General features: G+C 51.9%; 1 protein-coding gene across 3 annotated transcripts in view; it reads left to right on the forward strand.

The window, feature by feature from the left end:
- Nucleotides 1-23,971, forward strand: part of EML6 (EMAP like 6) — a 317,359-nt gene that overhangs the window by 97,590 nt on the left and 195,798 nt on the right. For all 3 annotated transcript variants that reach the window (XM_078852321.1, XM_073339283.1, XM_073339272.2), the window contains exon 9: nucleotides 6,070-6,207. In XM_078852321.1, the coding sequence (XP_078708447.1) occupies nucleotides 6,070-6,207 (138 nt within the window). The remainder of the gene's footprint in view (nucleotides 1-6,069; nucleotides 6,208-23,971) is intronic.

The raw sequence follows: 23,971 nt of genomic DNA on the forward strand, positions 1-23,971 counted from the left end.
GTATAAAAACATCCAAAATATTTAATAAATTTCCATTGGTATTCTATTGTTTAATGGTTCAATTAAAACAGTGATTAATTGCGATTAATTGACAGCCCTAGAAATTATGCCCTTCAGAGTGACCATTGTGGATTTCAAAGCATGAATGCATTTACTCATATTTGTTAGTTTACTCTTAGAATACTCACGTTTCTCAAATTATTTTAAAAAGTAGTGAGTTATTGGGAAAACATACAGACTAAACAGCACCTAAGGTGCTGTAGTTTTGGATTTATGTCTTTGGGCCAAATCCTATATCCAGTGTACAGGTGCATCAAGTTTATAACCACACATAAAATTACCAGACATTGGAGGACGTGAAATAAAAAAGCTAAGATCCACATAAATCATTGTGTGTAGGCGGTGCAGGTATAAGATCATTATATATTAGTTATTTCTAATTTTACTAAACTTAAGCAATTAGAGAGTACGGTGACTTAAACAATTCAGGCTGAAATTTTTCATGCCATGTGCCTGCCTCAGGCTGAAATTTTCCAAAAATGTTAGTTAAGACAAGTCAGCCATGTCAGAGAACAAGATGAGGAAAAAATACACTGTCTGTGTTGACAAAAAATTCCTACAACCAATTTATTGAAAATTTCCTGTGTCTCCATGCTTTGGAGCAGGGACTTAAAATTTGGCAGGAGGGCGTCTCTTGGTTAAACTCTCTGTGTTTCTTTACTTCTGCATTCATAAGATGGGATAGACACAGATTAATAAGTTTTATGATTTATGGATTGGTTTGAATATTATTTTATATCTGTGCTTTTTCCTGCCATTAAATGTACTGAACCATCAGTAAACCTCCAACATCAAAACTGTTTCCTTCTGTGCCGGTGTGGTTGCTGAGTAAGCTCCTGGGCTGCAGACATCAGTATGTGGTCCAGTAAATAAACATCAGATATATGATAGAAGAGGCTGGAATATTACCAAGAGAATAGTTAAGGTTTATAAAAGTCAATGATTTCAACCAATTAATAGAAAAACTTCCAAAGAAAGATTTTTTTTTACCTTATTTGAAAATACATGCACTGTTTGTGCAATAATAGCGAACTTCAGCCAGAGCCTCTAGTTTTGCACTCACAAAAGAGCATACACAGGCATTTGATCTATACAAAATGTGCATTTCTCATTTCCATGCACAAAGTCAAGTCCTTACTTCCTCATTTTCACATGAAAATACCTGTATGTGTGCAAAATAGTTACATGAACTTTTTTTGCAGGTGTGAAATCATAGGCCATAGCTAAATGTTCGGTTGCAGGGAATGGACTGTCCTTTCATTCCTCAACCTGTATTTTGGAAAACCAAACTACAGTACTTGCACTTAAATACACAGCATCTAATCTTCCCAGTATATAGAGAAATGGAAACCACATGCAGAAGACTAACTTGGAGGCAAGGTTTATCCCTATGTTTGTACTGAATTATGAAGTCTTAAGTGAAACAGAAACTAAAGCAAACTTTCACTGTTGGGGAGACCTGCCCATGGATCTCGTTTAGTAGAAATAAACTCCAGTGTTTCTCAACTTGCATTGCAGATCTCACTATGGAATGATTCCAGATCTCCAGTCCCCATCTGCATTCCTCATACTCATGATGAATCATAGAATCATAGAATCATAGAATATCAGGGTTGGAAGGGACCCCAGAAGGTCATCTAGTCCAACCCCCTGCTCAAAGCAGGACCAATTCCCAGTTAAATCATCCCAGCCAGGGCTTTGTCAAGCCTGACCTTAAAAACCTCTAAGGAAGGAGATTCTACCACCTCCCTAGGTAACGCATTCCAGTGTTTCACCACCCTCTTAGTGAAAAAGTTTTTCCTAATATCCAATCTAAACCTCCCCCACTGCAACTTGAGACCATTACTCCTCGTTCTGTCATCTGCTACCATTGAGAACAGTCTAGAGCCATCCTCTTTGGAACCCCCTTTCAGGTAGTTGAAAGCAGCTATCAAATCCCCCCTCATTCTTCTCTTCTGCAGGCTAAACAATCCCAGCTCCCTCAGCCTCTCCTCATAACTCATGTGTTCCAGTCCCCTAATCATTTTTGTTGCCCTTCGCTGGACTCTCTCCAATTTATCCACATCCTTCTTGAAGTGTGGGGCCCAAAACTGGACACAGTACTCCAGATGAGGCCTCACCAATGTCGAATAGAGGGGAACGATCACGTCCCTCGATCTGCTCGCTATGCCCCTACTTATACATCCCAAAATGCCATTGGCCTTCTTGGCAACAAGGGCACACTGCTGACTCATATCCAGCTTCTCGTCCACTGTCACCCCTAGGTCCTTTTCCGCAGAACTGCTGCCTAGCCATTCGGTCCCTAGTCTGTAGCTGTGCATTGGGTTCTTCCGTCCTAAGTGCAGGACCCTGCACTTATCCTTATTGAACCTCATCAGATTCCTTTTGGCCCAATCTTCCAATTGGTCTAGGTCCTTCTGTATCCTATCCCTCCCCTCCAGCGTATCTACCACTCCTCCCAGTTTAGTATCATCCGTAAATTTGCTGAGAGTGCAATCCACACCATCCTCCAGATCATTTATGAAGATATTGAATAAAACCGGCCCCAGGACCGACCCTTGGGGCACTCCACTTGATACCGGCTGCCAACTAGACATGGAGCCATTGATCACTACCCGTTGAGCCCGACAATTTAGCCAGCTTTCTACCCTTTCTATGAGAGTCCAACTGACAGCTATTTTTGTATCTGGAAGTAAATATAAGTGTGTTACTAATACAAAGTGCTTCACTCTGGCTACAAACATAAAATGTGCACTTTAGTTCCTCTTTATGTTTACAGAATATCAGGGCAGTTGATATTGATGCTATCTGAAGTACTACCGTTTATCCTGGAGAATCAGATGGCTTTTTTCAGACTGTTTTCCAAAAATACCTTTTATGCAAAGGCCAAGGATCGTGTATTTTAAATTTCTGTGCTGGACTCTCTGTCCACCCATGATTAGTTACCAGCAGATTAGGTTACTGCCAGAAGAGGGTAGGAGTGTAGAGAAAGCATTTTATGTGACATTGTAGCAGAGTCTATGTACCTGCCCTATTGAAGTGCATAAGTCTGCCCCAGTTTCCCCTCCCAAGTCTCATAGCACACAACTAGTGTTTCATCTAAAGTCTCTCCTTTGGGGTCTGATTTATTGGTATTGTTAAGCAAGTATCCACCCATCACCTCTGAATCCAATCCCGGCTTTTCAAGTCCTTTCTGGCATTTTAACTGGGAATTGGTCCTGCTTTGAGCAGGGGGTTGGACTAGATGACCTTCTGGGGTCCCTTCCAACCCTGATATTCTATGATTCTATGATTCTATGATTTTCAGCCAGATTTCACATTCACCCTTGTATTAGGGCTCCCTAGCGTCTCCCTAGCAAGGCCTCCTGCTAATCTTGTGCCTGCCCAGCCTAAGCCCTCTCTGTGAAGAGCGTTCTGATGGTTCCACTTGAGAGACTTCACCACAGTTATTCCCCAGGCAGTTGTCTGTCTGCCTGTCTCTGTAGAGCATCCTCTCCCAAGTCATTCCTGTTCTCTGACTCAGACTAAGAGGAAGCCAGACCTTTTCAGAGGTGTTGCTTCCAGCTAGTCACATGATCTTTTCCAGTCATACACTCCCTCTGACTAGGGGACTTCACCTGGGAGCTCCTTGGTTTTCTGAGTCAGGAGTAAAACAAAGACAGAACAGAGCCCTAGCTCCCTAAAAAGGGCCAGCTCACTCTGTGACACACATGAATGTCAGTGAAGTGATAGCTATATTACACACTTGCTTTTAGTCTTATTTCACCTAGGCTTTTCCCTGCTACTGCTAATTTGTGGTGTGGCAGAAGCAAGATCGTATGATATAGTTGAAAAGCAGGTGTGAAACATGTCTTTCATTTTACTGAATGCCACAAATAGTGTCTGTAAACCGTTAAAGAATAGCTTATCTTAGACTACTTCTTTCAGTGTCCTTTGTGCCAGTGGGTGCAACTCAGTCCATGGAACCTTCTCATTGCAGTTGGAGCACTCATACACACCTCCTGCCCTTCTCTTCTGCTTTCCTGGACATTCTGAGGGTGTATAAGAGGAAGTGTTGCACCCTCTGGTGCCTCCTTTTGTTCCAACTGCAGCAGCAGATGGACTTGAACCTTTCCAGATCCTTCTTTCAAGTAGATATTAGTGTCCGAGCCTAGTGCAATTTGTAGTGTTAGTTTGTTAAGGAAAAGTTTTATTCTTAGCATAGTTAACAGTACTTAGTTCTTCAGCTTTGACTACTTCTTCCGTGATGGATCCAAAGGTGAAGACACCTGGCTTTAAAATGTGTGCCTCTTGTCTGTGGTCTTTCTGGTCAAGGCAGGGCCATATTTGATGCTTGGAGTGTCTCACTGGGGGCCACTCTCCTTTGAGGTACTCTATTTGCAGCTCCTTTACCAAGGAGTACCTAAGGAATGCCATAACAGGCAGCAAGCCCTAATGCTCCAAAAAGCTTTGGTTGCGAAGCCTGTCAGATCTGATACCTCAAAGAGATCTGAACACAAGATGCAAGTTCCAAGATTGTTGTACAGTTGGTTCCTAAATAACTGGATTCAACCTTAAAACATTCAGAGACACTGTCAGTGCCAGCTTCTGAGATAACAACCAAACTATAGTAAAAACCATCAGAGCTTCCTAAATTAATTCCTAAAAAGATTGCATGAGACAAGAAGTCTCCTGTTAGCAGAGCCAAGTTACGTTCAGAAAACTCCTCAGATCTGGATCGAAGAACACTGAATTCTAAACCAAAGATGAGAAGTTTGTATCAGGGTGAATTGTTACCTCAAGTTCATCCTTCAGTTCCAAGGATTGCATCAGATCCAAAGAGAGTTCTGGAACCAGTTGCCAATTCTCCATTGCCAATTCTCAGTTTCAACTGTTGTGATATTATGAATACATTACATAGATCCACAGTTGGATAATTTACCAGATCTGAAAAGGCATTGCCTAAAGGGGATAAAAAGAACATTCCTGCGAGTCACAGTTCTCAGAACTCTCCATCTGAGAAACAGAGGCGGTTGAATGAGCTATCTCAGTTTTCCATGGACCCTTCCTTCCTGCCCCCATTTTTGGGCTCCTTCTGTAAAGTTTTTTCATGATTCGCCATTTTCCACATATCAGTTCCTGTAGTTTCACCAATAGTGTCTGTTTGCAAATGTTCTGACAGGGCTATTATTCAACTCAGCAGCTCCATTGGTAACAAACATCTTGGATGCCTCCAACAAAGGGTGGAGAGTACACCTCAACAGATTAGCAGTTTGAGGTTATTGGAGCTCTCAAGAAAAGAGACTATCTATAAATGTCCTAGAATTGAGTGATCTGTTTGGCTCTCAAATTTTTTCTATCTCACATCCAGAAAAAGGTAGTGGAAGTTGTCACAGACTGTATGCCAGCAGTATATTACATGAACAAACAGAACAAACAGGCTCATTCTCAGCCTAGCCAAGAAGCAGTCAAATGGGTGTTTCCAGCAGAGTAGTTTGTCTCACAGTTGTGTATCTAGCAGGAGCCTAACTGAGCAGAGATGTAACAGGATTTGTATGATAATTGTTAAAGAAATTGGTGATAGATGACATCTTCAGCATGTGAGGATTCCAGGACATAGATATTTCTGCAAATCGAAAGAATATGAAGTGTCACCACTTTTGCTCAAGAGCAGGGCGAGAGAGAGAGAGAGAGAGCGAGTCTGTCTGTATCAGATGCTTTCACCTAAACTGGGGGAAGGGTCAGTTCTGTTCCCCCCCACCACTTTCCTCTCATTCAGAGAGTGATAAAGAAGATAAGGCAAGGTAGTAACAGGATAATTCCAGTTGCCCCCCCAAGACAAGAATAGTTCGTGGATCTTCTTCAACTCTCCAAGGAAATGTACAGACTTAAAAAGACAAAATGTGCAGTGAATGTAAGCATACTTACTGTGGATCAATTTGTAGAAGCTGGCATTTCATTTCTGCGTTTGATAGTATTGAAAGTCTGTAATCATAAGTATTGTGCTTTGATTCTCAATTTTTTGTGTAGATTATGGAGCCTTGCTGATCATGCCTTGATTGCTCGCTGTAATATGGAAGAAGCTGTGCGCAGTGTATCTTTCAGTCCTGATGGATCTCAGCTAGCTCTTGGAATGAAAGATGGCTCCTTCATTGTTCTCAGAGTAAGGTAGGACAGTGAATTGTATTTCAGCACTGATGACTCTTCTTGTAACTCAAGGCCAAATCCTGAAGTCCTTTAGAAAATACTTTTTAAATCAGTGGGTATTTTGTTTAGAAAAAATTTGAATAAAAAATTATCAAAGCCTCTAGGTATTTCTCCTCAGTTGGCTTTAGAGGTGACTACTACTACTACTAATGTGTATTACACCCATGCTTTAATGTATAATTTTATTTAAATTTAACATAAAATGTCTCTCATGACATCACTAATAATGTTGTCTAAGTTTAAGCTTTCAAACTTAGCATTTTCAAGTGAAAAGCATCTGTCTTATGGCTTAGTAGCTCTGAAATTAAACACATCTTTTGGGGAACAGAAACCATGTTTATGACATGCTAATAGATGCTAGGTTTGAGAAGGACCTCTTCGGTCACCAAGTCCATTTCCTGCATGAATGTAGGAAAGCCTGCTATCTGTAATAATTTCTTTAGTGATGTCTGAAGGAAAGTATGTGAACATTTGCATGTTAAGTGAAAATCAAACTTCCCATGTAATAGGACAGCTCCTTTTAACTCTTTAGAATGATTTTTTTCTATTTCAAAAGCCATAGTACAAGCTATTTTTTGTTGGAATAATGGAATGGAAGAAGTGCAACAGCAAATGAAATATTTAGGTAGGAAGAAAAACCTATAGACAGTGGGAGATCTGTGAAAGTTGCTGTAGTACACTTTTACCATACTGGGTCAGATTTTAAAACATGTACCCACATTTCACCAGGAGAACAGATATATAAATAAAGTTCTCATTTGTGAGCAAAACTCAAGTGACTGTGCATGAGAACAGATAACTAAATATGTAACCACTACACATGCACATGCTGCTTGGTAAGTTCCATAGGCGTGCATACATATTTTGTAGCTGCAATGAAGGTATATGTATATGAAAAATTGGCCTATTATTTTTCCCCATAAAATAATCCCATATTTTACATAACTCATTACCCAAATGGGATCTAAAGTTTCCAGACTTGATTCTCCACTGCCTTGCAGCTTGTGTAAAGTTGTGCACCACTGTGCTAAGTAAGAGTAAAATGCTACTGGTCTCTTTTGATAGTGTTTTACCCTTAATTGCAGAGATGCAAATGCCTATACAAAGTGCAGAAGCAATCCACAGTCAGAACCTCCATTTTTCTGCTTCATGTTATATGAAATAGAAAACACAAACATAGGTGCTCATTACCCATTCATTTCTATGGAAAGCCAGAGCAATATAACGTGTATCTTACTGCGCACTCTTTACTCCAGGAAGACCTTCATTTATTTCAACAGAGGTTTTGCATGAGTAAAAGATTCTGAATAGGGTCCTAAGAAATCATTTATTATTGAGGTTGGTGGATAAAGGAATTAATGAATACACAATAGAAGTAAAATGCATGATATTGTTCTGCAGTCAAGGCTTGTTAATAGGAAAAAAGGAACATTTCTTTGGATACTTGAAGTACACATCCCAAATATAAGTACAAAGGTATTCCTCACCCAGTGAAGGTTTGCAAAAGGTGTGCACTAAGAGGGTATTAATAATCATAGAATATCAGGGTTGGAAGGGACATCAGGTGGTCATCTAGTCCAACCCCCTGCTCAACGCAGGACCAATCCCCAACTAAATCATCCCAGACAGGGCTTTGTCAAGCCTGACCTTAAAAACCTCAAAGGAAGGAGGATCCACCACCTCACTAGGAAACCCATTCCAGTGTTTCATCACCCTCCTAGTGAAAAAGTTTTTCCTAATTTCCAACCTAGACCTCCCCACTGCAACTTGAGACCATTACTCCTTGTTCTCTCATCTGCTACCTCTGAGAACAGTCTAGATCCATCTTCTAGGGAACCCCCTTTCAGGTAGTTAGAATCATAGAATCATAGAATATCAGGGTTGGAAGGGACCTCAGGAGGTCATCTAGTCCAACCCCCTGCTCAAAGCAGAACCAATCCCCAATTAAATCATCCCATCCAGGGCTTTGTCAAGTCTGACCTTAAAAACTTCTAAGGAAGGAGATTCTACCACCTCCCTAGGTAACGCATTCCAGTGTTTCACCACCCTCCTAGTGAAATTTTTTTTCCTAATATCCAACCTAAACCTCCCCCACTGCAACTTGAGACCGTTACTCCTCATGCTATCATCTGCTACCACTGAGAACAGTCTAGATCCATCCTCTTTGAAACCCCCTTTCAGGTAGCTGAAAGCAGCTATCAAATCCCCCCTCATTCTTCTCTTCTGCAGAAGAAATAATCCCAGTTCCCTCAGCCTCTCCTCATAAGTCATGTGCTCCTGCCCCTTAATCATTTTTGTTGCTAGACTCTTTTTCCAATTTATCCACATCCTTCTTGTAGTGTGGGGCCCAAAACTGGACACAGTACTCCAGATGAGGCCTCACCAATGCCGAATAGAGGGGAATGATCACGTCCCTCGATCTGCTGGCAATGCTACTACTTATACAGCCCAAAATATACTGTTAGCCTTCTTCGGAAAAAGGGCACACTGTTGACTCATATCCAGCTTCTCATCCACTGTAACCACTAGGTCCTTTTCTGCAGAACTGCTGCCTAGCTGCTCGGTCCCCAGTCTATAGCAGTGCATGGGATTCTTCCATCCTAAGTGCAGGACTCTGCACTTGTCCTTGTTGAACCTCATCAGATTTCTTTTGGCCCAATCCCCTAATTTGTCTAGGTCCCTCTGTATCCTATCCTTGCCCTCCAGTGTATCTTCCACTCCTCCCAGTTTAGTGTCATCTACAAACTTGCTGAGGGTGCAATCCACGCCATCCTCCAGATCATTAATGAAGATATTGAACAAAACCGGCCCCAGGACCGACCCTTGGGGCACTCCGCTTGAAACCAGCTGCCAACTAGACATGGAGGCATTGATCACTACCCGTTGAGCTCGATGATCTAGCCAGGTTTCTGTCCACCTTATAGTCCATTCATCCAGCCCATACTTCTTTAACTTGCTGGCAAGAATACTGTGGGAGACCCTATCAAAAGCTTTGCTGAAGTCAAGGAATAACACGTCCACTGCTTTCCCTTCATCCACAGAGCCAGTTATCTGGTCATAAAAGGCAATTAGAGTAGTCAGGCATGATTTGCCCTTGGTGAATCCATGCTGGCTGTTACTGATCACTTTCCTCTCCTCTAAGTGCTTCAGAATTGATTCCTTGAGGACCTGCTCCATGATTTGTCCAGGGACTGAGGTGAGGCTGACTGGCCTGTAGTTCCCAGGATCCTCCTTCTTCCCTTTTTTAAAGATGGGCCCTACATTACCCTTTTTCCAGTCATCCGGGACCTCCCCCGATCACCATGAGTTTTCAAAGATAATAGCCAATGGCTCTGCAATCCCATCTGCTGACTCCTTTAGCACTCTCGGATGCAGCACATCCGGCCCCATGGACGTGTGCTCATCCAGCTTTTCTAAATAGTCCCGAACCACTTCTTTCTCCACAGAGGGCTGGTCACCTCCTCCTCATACTGTGCTGCCCAGTGCAGTGTTCTGGGAGTTGACCTTCTTCGTGAAGACAGAAGCAAAAAAGCATTAAGTACATTAGCTTTTTCCACATCCTCTGTCACTAGGTTGCCTCCCCCATTCAGTAAGGGGCCCACACTTTCCCTGACCTTCTTCTTGTTGCTAACGTATCTGTAGAAACCCTTTGTGTTACTCTTAACATCCCTTGCTAGCTGCAACTTCAAGTGTGATTTGGCCTTCCTGATTTCACTCCTGCATGCCTGAGCAATATTTTTATACTCCTCCCTGGTCATTTGTCCAATCTTCCACTTCCTGTAAGCTTCTTTTTTGTGTTTAAGATCAGCAAGGATTTCACAGTTAAGCCAAGCTGGTCGCCTGCCATATTTACTATTCTTTCTACACATCAGGATGGTTTGTCCCTGCAACCTCCATAAGGATTCTATAAAATACAGGCAGCTCTCCTGGACTCCTTTCCCCCTCATTATTCTCCCAGGGGATCCTGCCCATCAGTTCCCTGAGGGAGTCAAAGTCTGCTTTTCTGAAGTCCAAGGTCTGTATTCTACTGCTCTCCTTTCTTCCTTGTGTCAGGATCCTGAACTCGACGATCTCATGGTCACTGCCTCCCAGGTTCCCATCCACTTTTACTTCCCCTACTAATTCTTCCCAGTTTGTGAGCAGCAGACCAGTTCTTCTGGTCAAGAAGAACTCTGCCCCTAGTTGGTTCCTCCAGCACTTGCACCAGGAAATTGTCCCCTACACTTTCCAAAAACTTTCTGGATTGTCAGTGCACTGCTTTATTGTTCTCTGTGACAAAGTTCCTCCTCTGCCTTGGTGGATCCTGTGCTTATTGGCGGATTTGCTCGCCTCAGAGATTCACGGCAGCCGTCAGTTTGGCCACTTTTGCCAGTGGCTCAAACCTGCTGTTCACTCAGCTAACTTCATCACTGGCCAGCATGGGGAAAAGGAGGAGAACAATCCCTGCTGGCCCACCTAGTGGGTTGGGGGACAGGCCAGAGACCTTCCCTTCTGGTGGGACCCACAATCAAGGTCAACTCCTCTTATATCAAATAGGGAGTTAGGGGGATGGTGGGAACCCGGGCCCGCCCTTTACTCTGGGTTCCAGCCCAGGGCCCTGTGGATTGCAGCTGTCTACAGTGTCTCCTGTAACAGTTGCGTGACAGCTACAACTCCCTGGGCTACTTCCCTGTGGCCTCCCCCCAGCACCTTCTTTATCCTCACAGTAGGATCTTCCTCCTGAAGCCTGATTACACTTGTATTCCTCAGTCCTCCATCTGCACACCTTCTCACTCCCTGCTCCTTGCACGCTCTCCACTAACTGGTGGGAGGTCCTTTTTAAACCATGTGTCCTGATCAGTCTGCCTGCTATAATTGATTGTAGTATGTTCTTAATTGGCTCCAGGTGTCTTAATTAGCTTGCCCGTCTTAATTGGTTCTAGCAGGTTCCTGATTGCTCTCGTGCAGCCTCTAGTGCAGTCAGTCAGGGAACAGCAACCGGCTGCCTCTCCAGTGGCCAGTAGATCAGCCCTCGACTCCTCTCCTATAGCCCTCTGGCTTGGAGGGAGGCTGCTGCTGGGGCTGCTGCATGGGAGGGAGCCCCTTTGCCTCACTACAGGGACTGATCAGTCTGCTCTGGCTGCCCTGCTGGCTGGAGCTCCTCTCTGGCTGCCCTGGTAGCTAGAGCTCCTCTCTGGCTGGAGCTATCCCTCACTTGGGCTGCTGCTGCTGGCTGGAGCTCCCTCCCTCCCTGAAGGACTGCTGCTGGCTGGCTGGTGGGAGCTCCCTTCCCTGGAGGACTGCTGCTGCTACTGCTGGTGTGGGGGAGGAGGGCCTTGCCGGCCTGCCCCTCCATTCCCACCTCCATCCCTCCGGAGGGAGAACCAAGGACTCCATTGCCGACACCACCACCTGCCGCCTGCTTGCTGCTCCTGAGCCTGCTGCCTCATCGAGGAGGAGGGAGACTGCTGCGGGACACTGTGGAGGGGGTTGATTGGCATTATTGGACTGAGTGACTCTAACACCTGTGCTCCTGGGGTGGTGGTAGCCTTTGCTGCTGTGGGGGGTCTGGGGAAGGGCATGGAGTCCTCCCCATAGCCTAGTTGCCCCCCTTCACACTTTCCTCCACCACCACCACTATCACCACCGCCACCCCCTCCACCAACCCAGTTAAACATTGACACCTGCTGCTCACCCCTTGACAGGGCCATTTGCTCCTCCCCTTACCACCATCTGGGACTGTACCTAGCAGCAAGCAAGGACTGGAGTGAACCTCACCAGTGCTCGTGGGTGCACCCCCCCCCTTGGACTTGGCCCCTCTGCCCCAGTTGCGTTGGGCCAGGGGCTGCCCCACTACTCCCGCCACAGCCCAGTTTTTCCCTCCCTCCCTACTGTAGCCCCAGAAATTTTTTTCCTCCTGTTGTTTGCCTGCCCTGCCATGACCCCGCCCTAGGTTTGTGAGTTTGTTGCTTTGCGTGCCCTGTCTTTTCCAACAGTTAGTTTTTTCCCTGTTCTACCTGCCCTGCCCACAGCTATTTCACCACCTGTTTCTACTCCCCTGTCTCCCATTGGCCCCCTGACCCAGCCAGCCCACCGCACTGTGCGCCCATGTCCTTTCCCTGAGCGCTTGTGCCCCCACTCCTTTAAGTTGTATACCCTGATCACCGCACCACCCTGATGCTATTGTACCCCTTTCCCATCCGAGTGCAGCCGGAGGAGCCGGTACCCCGCCCTGCGCCTGTGATTGTGCCCCCCTTTTGCCCCTGTGTCCCCACTCCACTTTCACCCTCCCCTGCCTGCAGCCTAGCGGGGAGGAGTGGTTGCTTATTCCATTTCCCCCGGTCCCTCCTGTAGTCCCCCGCCCACTGGTACCCTCCTTCCCTGACCGCAGCCTAGCAGGAAGCAGTGGTTACCCAATTCCCTCCCTCCGATCCCCCTGCCCCTCCTGCTGGACTTTCCTCACCTGCGTGTTGCTTAGCTGGGAGGAGCGGCTGCCCATCGCTCCACCCCCATATTAGGGCCTCGTCTTGCTACCATGGAGGTCCTGCCCCTACTCCCACCCCTGCTCCTGCCTTGCTGACCCTGTGGTTCCCCCCTTTGCTGCCGCCCCGCCTGCCCCTGCGGCTGACCTCTTGGCCACGACTGGTCCAGACTCCGCCGCTGCAGTGGCCCCCTTTCCACAAGCAAAAAGGACCAGGAGAACAAGAAGGGCAAAGACCCCGCCTGGAAAACTAAACCTCCTGCGGGCGGGGCCGCCCTTCCCACCATGGCCCTGACACCTACCATGACCCCTCCTTCCCCTGCCATTCCTTCCACCAGCTCTGGGGGTGCTCCATCTCAGGCCCCCAGGTGGCTGCCACCCCTCCGCATGCCACCATGCCATCCACCCCGCTGCCGCCTTCGGTACCATTCCTGGCGGCCGGGGTCCCTTCCCCTCCTGGTACCCACCTCGCCCCACGTTGAAATGTACGTACGGGCGTTGTCGAGAGTGGTGGGGCCCACGGCCATCATGGCGGCCTCCAAAATGTATGGAAAAGTCGTGTTCTTCCTGGTGTCAGAGGCTGCCACTCAGGAGGTGGTGGAGAAGGGCCTGGCAGTTGGGAGCGTGTTTGTCCCCCTGGAACCTGTGGAGGACCTGGGCGTATGGGTGGTGTTGACCTCCATCCCACCCTTTCTTCCCAACGCTGCCCTGTTACCTGCCCTCTCCACCCTGGGGAAGCCAATTTCGGTCATCAGCCCTCTCCCACTGGTCTGTAAGGACCCTGCCCTCTGTCACGTCCTATCCTTCCGCCGGCAGGTCCAACTCCAACTGCCACTGGCGGTGCATGACGGGGTGGTGCTCAAGGGGTCCTTCCTGGTGCCTTACCAGGGGGCCCACTACCGGGTCCACTACACAACGGGGGAGGCCCGGTGCTTCCTCTGCCTGATGACAGGGCACGTTCAGAAGGACTGCCCCCTGGCCCGGGACCCCTGAGGCCTGGAGGGTGCCGGCCCTGTCATCACCAGTGACCCTGGTGGCCTGGCTACTGCTGCCACCACCCCTCCTCCTCCTGCCGTAGCCCCTGCTCGGGCCATGGGGACAGCCCCCCTGTCACACCCAGAGGAGCGGGCGGGCCTCGTCTCCGTCAGCTGCAGTTCGGCTGCCCAAGGGAGAGGGCCTGCCCCCGGGGGAGGTTTCCCTTCCCGCCACTGTCCTGCCCTTGCTGCCCCGGAACCACTGACCTTGCACCCTGGCCCTATCCCTCCTGACCTGCCCTCCACCTCAGGAGGGTGCTCGTCTGGGGGAAGCGTGGTGCCCGCAAATCACAGGCTCGATCCCTCCCCTCCAAGGAGGAGGGAGAGGAAGCCCCCTAAAAGATGCTGCAGGGGGCTGATGCTGCTAAACCTTCTGTCGTGCCCCCAGATGGGGCCCAGCAGGAGGCACTGGCCACGGAAGCTGTGGCAGCGAACAAAGGCCCCCTTGCCGAGTCCCCTCCTGAGGAGGCCTGTGTAGGAGTTCCCCTGGCCCTTGTGCCACCTGTGCCCCCTGCCGCTGCTGATACCAGGGCAATCGTTGCCCCGGTTACTGGTGGGGAGGACTCTGGGGCTGCGGGGACTGATTTTACGTCCATCTTTGAGGAGATTAAGGCCCAGGGTCTGATCCCAGTCACGCAGGGGGAGGACAACCCCCCGCCAGCGGGCCTTGATCTGGGCAGTGGCTTAGTCCTGCTGCCCCTTCCTCCTGCCTGCCCCTTACCTCCAGCTGTCACACCTACTCTAGACCTTGGGGCGCCCCTGGCCCTCCCTATTTGCCAGACACAGATAGCATTACATCTGAGGCCGCTGAGCCCCTCGGGGTGATGGCCGATGCCGAGCAGCCGGGCCCCGAGCCTGTGGGTGGACCCTCTAGCACCCGGACAGAGTGGCTAGCCTCCCCTCAGCAGGGGGCCCCACTGCTGACTCCACCGTGCCTACCACCGTGGCTGTGGGTGACGCACTTCCTGCAACTCCCATGCCTGGCTTAGGCGAAGGCCCCCCTCCCACCTCTACCCCATTGGCCCTGAGCCCTGGTCGAGAGGAGCCACACCCCGGCAGCTTGGCTGCTGGGGACCATGAACCCATTTCTGACCCTGCTCACACTCCTGTCCCTGCCCCCAATCCTGCTCCTGGCCCCTCTCCTGCCCCAGGCCCAGCCTCAGTCCCCGTTCGCACTTTAGGCCCTGGCCCAGCTCCTGCTCCCAAAGCACTGCCTACTTCTCTCCCCTTCACCTCCTGTGCTATTGCCGCCCCCGAGGATGTCTCATTTCCTCTATCCATGGACAACCCTCGGGGTGGTTTTTGTCTCTCTTTTTTCCGACACTATTGGGGCTGCAATATTCCCTCTGCCGTCCCCTCCCTTGCTGGGGATGGGGACAGGCTGCCCCGTGCAGTTTCTCCGGGGCTCGCCCCCCTGTTTGCCCGTCTCTGCAGGCCACGGGGATCTCTCAGGGGCCCCACCAGAGGATGGCAGCAAGCTGTCTGCCACGTCCCCCTCTGCACTGATGGATGAGCTGCGCCATTTTCTAATGGAAACCTGTGGCTCAAAGGGCAAGGTGCAGCTCGCCCTCCAGCACTGGGGGGACTTCTATCACATTCTCCGGGCTGTGAAGGCCCTTTTGAGGGAGTGGAGAGGGACCGGGAGGCAGGACATTGCGGCCTACCGACGGGCCCGCAAGTTCCGCAACTCCCTATTGACCTTTGGGGTCAAGACCAGGTTGTTGTGGGGCCCCCTGGAGGCTCTCGATCACCCTGCCCGTGAGGATCCACCCCAGCCCTCACTATGACAGTCACCATCTTTGCTACATTGAACACCCAGGGCTGTAGGGTGGGTCTCTGCAGGAGCCAAGTGCTCTCCTTCTTTTGGGAGGGGAGGTACTCTGTGATCTTCCTGCTGGAGACCCACACGGCTTCAGCCGTTGAGGCTAGCTGGTGGCTGGAGTGGGGGGAACGGGGTTTATTTTAGCTACCTCAGCGCCCATTTGGCTGGGGTGGCCACCCAGTTCTCCCCCAAGCTACGGCCTGAGGTGCTGGGGGTTGCCGAGGTCGTGCCGGGCCGCCTGCTGCACGTCCAAGCCTATGTGGAGGGGCTGATCTTAAACCTAGTCAATGTTTACATCCCAAACATGGGCCCGGACCGGGTGCACTTTTACTGGCAGGCGTTGGCCTTCCTTGGCACCCTGGATCCTCATGAGTGCCTCATGAGGGCGGGGATTTCAACACCACCCTCGAGGACCGACACCGCTCAGGACTCAAGAGTTCACTGGCTGCCGCGGGTGTCCTCAGGGAGATCATGGACCTTCACTCCCTGATGGACATCTGGCGCAACCACCACCTGGATGACGATACCGCCTTCACCTATGTCCAGGTGGAGGATGATCAGTCGCGCCACTTCCAGTTGGACCAGATTTATCTCTCCTGTTTCCATCTGGCATGAGCCCACGCCTCCGGCATCCGGTCGGCCCCGTTCACGGATCACCACTTGGTGACTGTGACGGCCTCCCTCAGTTCAGAGAGGCGAGGGCCGGCCTATTGGCATTTTAATAACAGCTTGCTGGAGGATGTGGGCTTCGTGGCACCCTTCCAGGAGTCTGGCTGGCCTGTTGGGGGCAGCAACATGCCTTTCCCTCGGCACGGCAATGGTGGGATATGGGGAAGGTATGCGTGGGGTCTTTTGCCGAGACTACACCTGGGGCGCTAGCCGGCCGAGGGATGAGGTGATAGGGCAGTTGGAGTGGGAGGTCTTAGAGCTAGAGAGGCATCTGGCCTCCGGCCCCGAGGATCCACCCCTCTGCGCAGCGTACCAGGAGAAACGGGAGGAGCTCTGGGCCCTGGAGGACCATCAGCCCCGGGGTGTCTTTGTTCGATCCCACATCTGTCTTCTTCGGGAGATGGATTGTGGCTCCCGCTTCTTCTATGCCCTGGAGAAAAAGCGGAGAGCCAAAAAGCATGTCACCTGCCTCCTGGTGGAGGACAGTGCCCCCCTCACGGATCTGGAGGAGATGCGTGGAAGGGCCAAGACCTTCTATGCCAGCCTATTCTCCCCAGATCCGACCAACACTGAAGCCTGTAGGGTTCTCTGGACTGAACTCCCGATGGTCAGCGTGGGCAACTGAGACCAGCTGGAGCTGCCTCTCTCTCTGGCCGAGTTCTCGGAAGCCCTCTGTCTCATGCCCTCCAACAAATCTCTGGGCATGGATGGGCTGAATGTGGAGTTCTACCACATCTTCTGGGACGTCCTCGGCCCAGACCTCTTCACCATCTGGGCCTAGTCCTTGAAAAGCGGGGTCCTCCCTTTCTCGTGCAGGTGAGCCATGCTCACCTTATTGATGAAGAAAGGGGACCTCCGTGACTTATGGAACTGGCGTACCAACTTGCTCCTCAGCACGGACTACAAGGTCGTAGTGAAGGCCATCTTGCTATGTCTGGGGTCCGTACTGGCGAATGTGGTCCATCCCGACCAGACCTACACCATTCCGGGCCGGACCATCTTCAATAACTTGTACCTGGTCCGGGACCTCTTGGAGCTGGGGCGTAGGGATGGTCTGTCGTTCGCCCTCCTGTCCCTGGCCAAGGAGAAGGCATTTGACAGGATGGACCACTGGTATCTCCTGGGCACTCTGCAAGCGTTAGGCTTCGAGCCCCAGTTTGTGGGCTTTCTCCAGGTACTGTATGATGAGGCGGAGTGTCTGGTTAGGCTCAACTGGACCCTGACCGAGCCAGTCAGCTTCAGGTGGGCAGTATGGCAAGGGTGCTCCCTCTCAGGCCAGCTGTACGCTCTGGCGATTGAGCCCTTCCTCTGTCTCCTCCGCAGGTGCTTTGGGAGCCAGAGCTGCGGCTGGTCCTGTCAGCGTACGTCGACGACGTGCTCCTCATGGTTCAGGACCCGGGCAACCTGATGCTGGTGGAGGCCTGCCAGGTCGTTTACTCGGTGGCCTCCTCCACCCGGGTCAGCTGGGTCAAGAGCTCTGGCCTGGTGGTTGGGGACGGGTGGCAGGCGAGCTCCCTCCCACCCATGCTTCAAGCCATCTGGTGGAGCGTGTGTCCACTGCTCTATCTCTAGCTCCGCTCCTTCCATCCGATGCAGAGGCCCCCTGAAAGACCAGGAAGGGAGTCACTGACACCGAGTCTTCTGTCTTGCCCCCGGGTGCATCCTATCTGCTAGAGCCAGCTGGGGATGATGTGGCAGCAATGGAGGGTAGCACTGCCTCACCTCTGGAGTCCCTCCCTCGGGGGCCCACCGATGGAACCCCTTCTGCTCCCTTGCCACCTGAACTCCCTGCATGCTCCAAGGCAAGTGTCGCTTCAGGCACCAGCAAGGAGGTCCCCGGTGTGATGGGTGGTGATTTCCCCTCCATCTTCAAGGAGATTGAGGCCCTGGGTCTGACCCCAGTCACTCAGGGAGAGGACAACCCAGGGGTTGTCTCTGCCAGGGGGCCTCAATCTGGGTGACCTCACCCCGGCGCCCCCTCCCCATGCTCCATCCCCCTAACTGCTGCTTCTGCTCCCGCTTCCAAGGAACCCCTGGACTCTTCCACCAGCTCTGCCGCAGATGACCCCCCACTAATGGCCGCCGAGACTATTGAGGTGACAGCCAGTGCCATGCGGCCGGGACCTGAGTCACCAGGGGCATCCCTCGTTGATGCGGGGCAGCCGACCTCCTTCCCGGGTGGAGGCCCCACTGCTGCTTCCCCACCTATAGATGCCATGGCCACAATACCTGCCTTGGAGCGCAAGCCCAGTATCATCGAAGGCCCTCTTCCCACTCCACAGACCCCTGAGCCTGGCCGAGAGGTGCCGCCCTTCAGTGGCTCAGCTGCTGGGGTCCATGATCCCACTTCTGCCCCTCTCCCCAACCCTGCTCCCGACCTCTGCACTGCCCCTGATGCCGACCCAGGCCTCCTCCCCTCCACGTCCCATGCTGCTACTGCTGCCCCTGGGGCTGTCTCCTTCCCCTTCCCGGAAGACGACCCACAAGGAGCGGCCTTCGTGTTCCCCTGTCCCGACCCCCTAGGGGCTGCTATTTTCCCTCCGCTGCCCCCTACTGAGCCAAGGTCTGAGGTGGGCTGCGTGGCACCAGCACATCGGGCACCACGTCAGGGGTCCGCCCCCTGCCTGCCCGTCTTGGTAGGCCACAGGGCTTCGACAGGGGCCCCACTAGAGGACGGCTAGGGGCCTGTAACTCTGCCCCCCGATAGGCTGTGAGAGGAGCTGCAAGAGTTTCTCCAGGATGCCTGTGAGTCCCGGAACAAGGTGCAACTTGCTCTCCAGCTCTGGGGGGACTTTTATCAAATCCTCCGGGCCATAAGGGCCATTCTGGGGGAGGGTAAAGGGACTGGGAGGCAGGTCGCTTTGACCTACAAATGGGCCTGCAGCTTCTGTGACTCTTTGCTCACCTACAGGGTAGGTCATGGTTTGCTGCACGACCCAATGGGGGCCATGAGCATCCCTGCCAGTGAGGATCGCCCCCAGGCCTCCCCATGGCATCCATCATCTTCACAACATTAAACACCCGGGGCTGTAGGATGGGTCTCCGCAGGTGCCAGGTGCTCTCCTTCCTTCGGGAGTGGGGATACTCTGCAGTTTTCCTGCAGGAGACCCATACGGATCCAGCCATAGAAGCAAGTTGACAGCTGGAGTGGGGGGACAGGGTCTATTTTAGCCACCTCACAGTTCGTACAGCTGGAGTGGCTACCCTGTTCTCCCCTGACCTACGGCCTGAGGTGCTGGGGATCACCGAGGCTGTGATGAGCTGCCTGCTGCACCTCCGGGTCTGTATGGAGGGGATAGTGATCAGCCTCATCAACGTTTACGCCCTGACATTGGGCCTGGAGCGGCTGCACTTTTATCAGCAGGCATCCACCTTCCTTGGCTTTTCGGATCCTTGCGAGTGCCTGATCCTGGGTGAGGACTTTAATACCACCCTCGAGGAGCAGGACCACTTGGGGACTGAGCAGTGCCCAGCCGCCATGGATGTCCTCCAGGAGACTGTCAACCGTCACTCCCTGGTGGATGTCTGGCGCAACCACCACCTGGACGACGTCTCGATGTTCACCTTCATCCAGGTGGAGGCCCATTGGTCGTGCCACTCCCAGTTGGACCGCATTTACTTCTCATGCTGTCACCTTTCATGGCATCCAGCCGGCCCCGTTCTCAGATCACCACCTAACGACCATGACGGAGAGGCTGGGGCTGGCCTATTGGCACTTTAATAACAGCTTGTTGGAGGATGTGGGCTTCGTGGCATCCTTCTGAGAATTCTGGCTGGCCTTTCTCTCGGCGCGGCGGCAGTGGGACGTGGGGAAGGTGTGTGACCGGCTCTTCTGCCACCACTACACCCGGGGCACCAGCTGATGGAGAGATGCGACAATAGAGCAGTTGGAACGGGAGGTCTTAGAGCTGGAGAGGCGTCTGGCCACCAGCCCCGAGGATCCATCCCTCTGCGGAGCATGCCAGGAGAAGTGGGAGGAGCCCTCGAGGACCATCGGGCCCCGGGGTGCCTTTGTTCAATCCCGCATCCACCTCCTTTGGGAGATATATCGTGGCTCCCGCTTCTTCTATGCCCTGGAGAAAAAGAGTGGGGCCAAGAAGTACATCATCTGCCTCTGGTAGAGGACAGCACCCCCCTCACGGATCCAGCGGAGATGTGCGGGAGGACCAGGGCCTTCCATGCAGGCCTTTTCTCACTGGATCTGACCAATCCTGATGCTTGCAGAGTGCTCTGGAATGGCCTCCTGACGGTCAGCGTGGGCAACCAAGACTGGCTAGAGCTGCCTCTCACTCTGGCTGAGTTCTTGAAAGCCCTCCGCCACATGCCCACCAATAAATCTCCGGGCATGGATGGGCTGACCGTGGAGTTCTACCACATGTTCTGGGAATTCCTCAACCTGGACCTTGTCACCGTCTGGGCCAAGTCCTCAGAGAGCGGGGTCCTCCCCCTGTCTTGCAGGCAAGCCGTGCTTGCCTTGCTCCCAAAGAAGGGGGACCCCCGCGACCTTTGGAATTGGCGTCCTGTCTTGCTCCTCAGCATGGACTACAAAGTCATAGCGAAGGCCATCTTTGCTGCGGCTGGGGTCTGTGGTGGCAGACGTGGTCCACACCGACCAGACCTACACCATCCCGGGCCATACCATCTTTGATAATCTGTATTTGGTCCGGGATCTCTTGGAGCTCGGGTGTAGGGATGGTCTGTCTTTCACCCTTCTGTCCCTGAATCAGAAGAAGGCATTCGATAGGGTGGACCACGGGTAGCTCCTGGGCACTCTGTGCACGTTCAGCTTCAGATACCAGTTTGTGGGTTTTCTCCAGGTGCTGTGCATCTCCGCGGAGTGTCTGGTTAGGCTCAACTGGACCCTGACAGAGCCGGTCAGCTTCGGGCGGGGAGTATGGCAGGGGTGCCCCCTCTCGGGCCAGCTGTACGCTCTGGTGATCGAGCCCTTCCTCTGTCTCCTCCGCCGGAGGCTGATGGTGTTGGTGCTGCGGGAACCGGAGCTGCGGCTGGTCCTGTTGGCTTAAGCTGGTGACATGCTCCTCGTGGTCCAGGACCTGGGCGACTTGGTGCAGGTGGAGGCTTGCCAGGCCGTCTACTCAGCGGCCTCCTCCACCCGGGTCAGCTGGGTCAAGAGCTCTGGCCTGGTGGTCGTGGACAGGTGGCAGGCGAGCTCCCTCCCACCTGTGCTTCAGGCCATCCAGTGGAGCGTGGGTCCGCTGCTCTATCTTGGCATTTACCTTTCTGTCATGCATCCGTCTCCACCGGAGAACTGGCAAGGTTTAGAGGGCAGGGTGGTAGAGCAGCTCTGGAGATGGGCAGGACTACTCCAGTGCCTCTTCCTTCGAGAGAGGGCACTGGTGCTCAATCAGCTAGTCCTGTCCATGCTCTGGCACTGGCTAAAAACACTCTGGTCCCAGCCCCGGATTTCCTGGCCAACCTCCGGAAGTCGGTTCTGGAGTTCTTCTGGCCAGGACTGTACTGGGTCTCTGCAGGGTTCCTCCACCTGCCCCTGGAGGAGGGAGGACAGGGCCTGAAGTGCCTGCGCACTCAGGTCCACGTCTTCTGCCTTCAGGCCCTGCAGAGGCTCCTTTATGGTGCAGGTAGTTCGGTGTGGAGTGTACTGGTGCACGCCTTCCTGCGCTGCTTCCGAGGGCTCCAATACAACCAGCAGCTCCTTTATCTCCATCCAAGGGGTCTTCCGCAAGACCTCTCCGGGCTGCCGGTCTTCTACCAGGACCTTCTCTGGACCTGGAAACTGGTTTTGGCCACCAGGTCCATGACGGCCGCCAAGGGGGCGGATCTCCTCGCGGAGCCCCTGCCACACAACCGCCATCTCTGTGTGCAGGTGGTGGAGTCCCCCTCGGTGTGCCAGAGGTTGGTCCTGGCGGAAGTCACCAGAGTTGGAGACCTCTGGACTACGACTGGGGATACTGTCTGGATCCCATGACTTTCCCTCAGCGCATGGGGCTCTCCAGACCTCGTACTTCCCGGCGTGTACTTGAGGAGGTGAGGGCCGCTTTACCGCCCACTGCTCGGGTTTTCCTCTACTGGGTCCTGCGAGACGGCACGTCATGCCCACCCTCCACCCCAGGTCCTCTGGACCTTTTCATTGGGCCCCTGCCCTGTAGACCTGCCAGGCCATCCCACCCCTTTACCGCGACCCAGTTGCACAACTTGCAGCTGGTTCGGTTCCAGACCGTGCCAAGAAAACACCTGTACACGCTCGTGCTCCACACTCTTCACCTCCTCACCCTCATGTCCCGCCCCGACATGAAGTGGCGGGACCTCTTGCCACCTCTTGAGGGTGAGGAGCCCCGGTGGGCCAGCCTATATTCCACCCTGGTCCTGAGGCCCACTGGAGATGTCAGCTGGCAGATCCTTCACAGAGCCGTGAGCATGGGTGTGTACTTGGTGCAGTTCGCTCCCCTCCCAGACACCTGCCCCTTTTGTGGCATGAGGGAGACCCTGGTGCATGTGTACCTGGAGTGCGCCAGGTTGCAGCCCGTATTCCGGCTCCTCTTGGATATACTATTACGTTTTTGGTTACACTTTTCCCCTCACCTGTTCATCTACGCACTCCCCATCCATGGCCCCCAAAGTTGCCGGACCTCCTTGTCAACCTCCTCCTAGCCCTGGCCAAAATGGCCATCTACAAAACCAGGGAGAGGAGGTTGGCTGACAGGGTTTCCTGTGACTGGGGGGCCTATTTCCGCTCCTCAGTCCATTCACACATCTGGGCAGAGTTCCTCTAGGCAGCGTCCACTGGCTCTTTTGACACCTTTGAGGAGCAGTCTGGGGTACTCCTCGTCTGGTTCCCTTCATTTAGCCCTGTGACCTCACTCCCGTTCCTGTTATCTCATTAGTTGTCCCCCACAATTATTTGGAATCCCGGATCTGTGGATCCTCCCCTTAGGCTGGGGGAGGTCATTTAGTAGTGGCCTGGCTCCAGCCGCCCACTTCCTGGATACCAACAGGACTATTCTGCTGTACCCAACTGGCCTGGGTCTATCACATCTCCCAGCAGATATCGGGGTGATTGAAGTCCCCCATGAGAACCAGGGCCTGTGATCTAGTAACTGCTGTTAGTTGCCTGAAGAAAGCCTCGTCCACCTCATCCCCCTGGTCTGGTGGTCTATAGCAGACTCCCACCACGACATCACCCTTGTTGCTCACACTTCTAAACTTAATCCAGAGACTCTCAGGTTTTTCTGCAGTTTCATACTGGAGCTTTGAGCAGTCATACTGCTCTCTTATATAGAATGCAACTCCCCCACCTTTTCTACCCTACCTGTCCTTTCTAAACAGTTTATATCCATCCATGACAGTCCTCCAGTCATGTGATTTATCCCACCAAGTCTCTGTTATTCCAATCACATCATAATTCCTTGACTGTGCCAGGACTTTCAGTCTCCCTGCTTGTTTCCCAGGCTTCTTGCATTTGTGTATAGGCATTTTGTGTATAATCTTGTGGCTGGGAAAGCATAAACAGTGAAGAAAACCCAGGGAGAACTGTCAGCTATTCTCTAACACAAAAATGGTATTTAAACTGCTGTATAGTCATACAATTCTTATTTAAAGTCATTAAAAGTACTGCCACATAGTAGTACTAGTACAGACTTTTACAAAGCTTAATTTATAAAGAATGTAGTAATATTACATTAAAACTCCTTTTAAAAGATTAGTTTCATTCTTCTCTGGCAATTAATCTCATCTCTGACTCACAGTAATCTTGTTTTTGCT

Source organism: Lepidochelys kempii, chromosome 3, assembly GCF_965140285.1.
Source record: "Lepidochelys kempii isolate rLepKem1 chromosome 3, rLepKem1.hap1, whole genome shotgun sequence".
Lineage (NCBI taxonomy): Eukaryota > Metazoa > Chordata > Testudines > Cheloniidae > Lepidochelys > Lepidochelys kempii.